At 36.0% G+C, this 5,683-nt stretch overlaps 1 protein-coding gene across 1 annotated transcript; it reads left to right on the plus strand.

Moving 5' to 3' along the window:
• Positions 1-1,620: 1,620 nt before the first annotated feature.
• Positions 1,621-5,131, plus strand: LOC140180644 (aminoaldehyde dehydrogenase 2, peroxisomal-like). Its single transcript, XM_072221902.1, has 6 exons — positions 1,621-1,768; positions 3,699-3,904; positions 3,987-4,132; positions 4,360-4,455; positions 4,549-4,645; positions 5,030-5,131. Exons 1-6 carry the CDS (start codon positions 1,621-1,623, stop codon positions 5,129-5,131), a joined length of 795 nt encoding a protein of 264 aa, XP_072078003.1.
• Positions 5,132-5,683: the final 552 nt, after the last annotated feature.

Consider the following 5,683-nt stretch of genomic DNA (forward strand, 5'->3'; position numbering starts at 1 on the left):
AGTTGTGAATTGATTATGAACGAATCCGTCTATTAATCCAAATATTTTCAAAAAAAAAGTTCCTCGCAAAGTAACTACGCTTTTAACAACGAATCAGGCTCATATAATAAATAATAGATAATAATTAGGAAGACAAGTTGGTAGCGCTCAGTTTCTAGTATGATCATGACGTACCAGAAATTGGGTCGTTACACTATTCCCATTTTGAATTTGTTAATTGCTTCAACAGAACTAATATCCGAATTATTCTTGAAAACTCTTTGACATGACTTTTTGTATTGACTAGACATGATTTTAAAGTGTGCGACAGAATACATGATTTGTCAATTACCTTAGTTTTGAATACGTGACATATAATTCGGATTAGGACAATTTTGAAAATTGTATTTTCTCATAAGATTCAATCAGACATAACTAGTTTGGATACGTAACATATAATTCAACCTAAAGACTACTTTTGAATCTTATGAGAAACTGAATCAGATTTTGCACTTAACCTCTTCAATTAATCATTAACCAAGACATTGGAAATCGGTTAATTAAGATTAGTCATGAAAAGATCTTTGTTAGATTTAGAATAGGGAAACAAAGTTTGGTTTTTCTAAGGACCGAAACCTCTCCAAAACCTTTAACTTCTCCATCATATATTCTCTTTCAATCAATTACATGTCCAATGCCCTCAAGCAATCCAACATTCAAGCATTTTAAGTTTTCAGCAAGTTTCAACATTCATAAATTCCAGGTTTTATTGATCCAATTAGTTGTTTAACTCGATATTTGCATGTTCAATCCTTTAATCCTCATCGGAATGATATCCACTCACCGTGGTATTACTTCAATAATCCGGTGCACTTGCCAATATCCGTGAGCTTCAGTTTTTGCTTATCATCATGAAAGTTTTCTTTATTTTCTTTTTACTTATGTAAAAATGCATATCATAATATTTCTTAGTTATATATGTTTTTGGAAACCCAAAATAAATCTTTAAAGCTTTTCCATAGGGACCAAAGACATGCCTAAGGACTTTCTACTCAAAGAACTTCCCTCAATCAATTCCTATTCATTCATCATATAAACCAGAGTCTCAGGACAATACCGAGTTTAATCCGCCTCAAACTCATTCACCTTCGTACTCTTGCAAACATAATCAAATCAAACAATTCAATCACATAGAAGAAAACACATATAAAGCACGTATCACATAGCACATAATCAGATAAATTACCAAAACACATAAACAAAATGCACACCCAAACAAATAAAAAAAATGCATATGATGCATGCCTGTCCTACTTGTAAAACCAAATGGGATGCCTGTCCTTAGGGTAATTGCATTAATGCTTGTTTTGGGGTTTGGTTGAGGTTGAGAGGGTAGGTCACTAGAGGTAGATGGTTTGGAGGTGTTGTGATTGTTGGAAAGGGATAGAGTAAAATGGGATAAGGCTTCGGCAATGGTTGTCATATAGGTTTCTTATTTCTTGTGGAACTCCCGTTGCTCTTGGATGATGGTTTGAAGTCTATCATTTATATGGGGTTGATTTGAAGAAGATAGTTGGCTATTTTGGTGAAAGGTGGGTCTAGTGCGTGGTGGTTGATATCTTGATTGAGGTGGGGATTGATATGTTAGTTGGGGGTGTGATTGTTGATTGGATTGTAAGTGGGGTGGGCTTTGTGGTTGGTATGATTGACGGTGAGCTTGAAGTGGTTGATGGTAGGCTTGTTGAGGTTGAAAAGGGTGACCTTGAGAAGATTGTTGCCATCTTTGATTGTGCAAGAATCACGATTAATTAGCCGCTTAATTAAGATAATTTAATTGCCCAAAATAAGTTCAAAAATTTAGAATGTTAATTAGAAAATTAAAATATGATATTTAGACTCAGTAGATTTTTCTGAGTTAGAAAATGTAATTTTCTAAGAAAAATTGCATAAAAACGCATACCGATAAATTAGTCAGCAGTACCGGCTTAAATTTGTCCGGTACTGAGTAAGAGCGGTAAAAACTGTAGAAAAACTTATAAAAACATTTAAAGTTGAAAATCGGGCACTAATTTTAAAGGTTTGGCCCAAAGTTGGGCAAAACGAGCCAAAAAATGCTAACGGGTTGGACCGGACCCAAGTTAGGCCCAAGACCAACATATAAAAACACATTAATGAACCCCATTCAGCCACCATAACCCTTAGAGAGTGAGAGCATGTAGCTAAAGTGAGAAGAGAGGAAGGGTTTCGAAAATACTATTTATATTTAACTTCATTTAATCATATCTCGAGCTACAGTGCTCCGATTCGTGTGCCATTTGTGGCTATGCGAAGCTCTCGCTGAGTCTGTCATTTCTAGCTAGGTATTGTGGTAATATTTTTGAAAATCCCTGCCCAGTTTTTAGCCATTGTGAATTTCAAAATATTAGGTTTTGGTTTGAGTGGATTTTTGTGATTTTTGGTGTTTAGGTACACTCTAGCACTTGGTTTCTATTGGATTTCATCCTAATCAACTATGGGTAAGATAAGGTTGCTCTTATCCCTTGTGAAATTGTGTATTTAGGAACCCTAGGTATTGATTTGTGGTAAATTAATGTATATAGCTTGAAAATTTTGATTGTTGATCCTTATTGGAGTTGATTGGTGGATTGGTTAATGCTTGGAGGCTTGATTTGGACTTAAATTTAGTGTGCGGTGCATAGTGGGAATCGGCCCAGGTATGATTTCGGTTTGCTCTATGTAATATGTAATATTTCTGGACACTTAGACTAGTGGACCATAGGATAGGTTTGAATTGTTGATAGAGGATTATGATTATTGATGTTTGTGATGATTTTGGATGAATTATGATGACAATTGTTAATGTTTGGATGAATAATGATAACTATGTGAATTATGATGAAAAATGATAAATTGTGTTGAAGAGTCAAATTGTGTAAAATTGTGAAGGTTGGAATCTCACTACAAGAAAAAAGGTCTATGGCAACGCTTTTCTCTTGCCACGCTTTTATGAGGGTGGCGATTGATTAGAGATTTGGCCACATTTTTTCTTGCTACACTTAAAAAGCATGGCGAAAAGAATCTATGGCCACGCTTTTATGGGGTGACAATTGATTAGCGTTTTGGCCATAATTTTTTTTGCCACGCTTCAAAAGCGTGGCCATAGAGAAAAACAGGGACACTTTTAAAACGTGGCGAAAAGTTTTTGATCTTGGCACTCCTAAAAAAGCATGGCAAAAAATTTTTAATCTTGACACTCCTAAAAAAGCGTGGCGAAAAGGTTCCCATTCAAAAAAAAGAAACTCCCTAAATTAAAGTCCCCGACACACTTACAAGACTCATCAGACTCTTCTACTCTTCTCCCCTGACACTTACACTTACGCTTTGAAACCCTAACACTCAAACTCTGTTGCTCATCCCCAACTCAGACAGAGCTCATCATCGGCGCTTGCACTCTCTCCTCTGCCGGCACTCCCTCCATCATCTCCCCTTACCCGTCTCTGCTGGCTCTCGTATTCCCTGCGCTCACTACTCACGGTGTCGGTCAACTAACGGAGGTCGCCTTTCCTTCCTCCGTGCCGCCATTCTCTGCCTTCCTCCCTCGCCATCTTGCTCAATCTTCTACCACTTTCGAAGTCCTCACTTCATGCATATGGCATTGTCATACAGCTGCATTGCAATGGCAAAACTCTAACACCAAGAGGTTTGCTTGCTCTGCACAGTCAATGAACATTTTGACTGTGTTGTCGCCGCCGCTAGAAGAGCACTCAACCGCAACAAAGGCAACGATTGGCCTTCAGCTTCCGGCACTTACCGAGCCCGCTATCTCCATGCCATCACTGCCAAGGTCATCGAGAGAAAGGATCACCTCGCTAGGCTTGAATCTTTTGATTGCCGAAAACCACTCGATGAAGCTACCTGGGACATGGTACTTCAATTCTACTTCAATTTCAGATTATTCTCTCTGATTGTTACTGTAATTCTCTGATTCACGCTTGATTTTATGTTAGGATGATGTTGCTAGTTGCTTTGAGTTTTACCCTAACCTTGCCGAGAAACTCGACGCGAAGCAGAAGGCACCCGTTTCTCTTCCCATGGAAACTTTTAAGAGTTATGCCCTTAAAGAACACATTGGTGTCATTGGATTAATCACCCCAGGGTAACTTATTTTTCTTCTCTTTAAAATTTGCCTTATTAACTAGTCTTAGAATCTAGAAGTTAGTTTCTCTATAAGTGGCAATGAGTGATGAAAAAAAGAATAATAGTAGAATAGAAAGGTAGAAATTCAGTTGTTGTGTATTGTTTTTTCGTTGTTCGTTCATTGTTGTTACCTCTCTCTGTTAGCAAAATTGCTATCTTGATGGCTAACTAGATATCATGTTTTACGAACTATCCTTTGTTAATGGCTACATGGAAGGTTGCCCCTGCTCTGGCAGCTGGTTGTGCTGCGATATTGAAGCCTTCCGAATTGGCATTTGTGTATGTTTCTCAGCAGATCGTGCAAAATCTTTGCTTCTTTTTTAGTCTTGGTTATTTTTGCTGAACTATAGGCTATGCTTTGCTTTATTTTAGGACATGTTTGGAGTTGGATGACATATGCAAAGAAGTGGGCCTTCCTCCAGGTGTACTAAATATTCTATTTATGTATAATAGATTAGAAATAAATCTAGTAACTGAAGAACAATGAATATACGAGATGCTCGTACACCATACGGTATTGGCCGTTCTAAACCTGAACTCCAGAATTCAAAATTAAAGCTTTTTCTTCGGTCATTACCTTTTTTTTTCTTTCAAATTTTTAAATAAAGCTTGTCTTTTTTGCTCCTACTATATACACTATAGTATATTGACTTTAAAATAAAGGATTTTTGCAGCATTGGTTTCCATAACATTAATATTGGAAGGCTAAAAACGAAAAACAAGTGATACTGGAATGTGCCAATTGTTTTTCTTAATTGGTCCTTAGGCTAATATCTTGGGGCCTCAAACAGTAAATCAGTAAGTGTTCCATTTTATGGTGTTTTAATTGGCGTACATTTTTACTTCCTTGCAGTCTGAGATGAAGCACATTGATACTGAAGCACTCAAAGAGCACTTTGGGAAGAAAATTATGGAGCTTGAGGAGGAAAAAAGAAAAGTGCAGGTTTGGACATAGTTAGGTTTAAATACTTTTTAGATAGCACACAAACGAAAGGCTTTTTCTGGTTTGTTTTTTTTTTGTCTACACTTTTTGTGTAACTTAATTTCAAAATTTTGTAAAAAGAAGTTGTGAAAATAAGAAATGAAGACAGTAAATAGTATTTTTCTTATGTTTATATTTTTCTTTTCACAATTATTAAAACAAAAAACATAAGAATGAAAACAAGGAATCAAACAAATCCTAAGTGTTTATTTTTCTCATGTTTACTGATTCTGCAATGATAATGACAGCAAGAGAGGGACTGTAACGACCCAACTTCCAGAACGTCATGATCGTACTAAAAGTAAGGCGTTACCAACCTGCTTTCCTTTATTAACTATTTACTATTGAGCCTTTAGTTTGATATCGCGATTCAGTTTTATAGAAAATTCTAGAAAAATTTTGCTTTTATTATTTAAAATCATATAACAAACATTTCAAGTAATGATAATCACATAATTATTAATAATAGTAATATTATACAAAAGAATTTAAATAAAATTCAGGTACAACTCCTATCCCTCTGCA

The sequence above is a fragment of the Arachis hypogaea genome, chromosome 17 (genome assembly GCF_003086295.3).
Source record: "Arachis hypogaea cultivar Tifrunner chromosome 17, arahy.Tifrunner.gnm2.J5K5, whole genome shotgun sequence".
In the NCBI taxonomy this organism is placed as follows: Eukaryota; Viridiplantae; Streptophyta; class Magnoliopsida; order Fabales; family Fabaceae; genus Arachis; species Arachis hypogaea.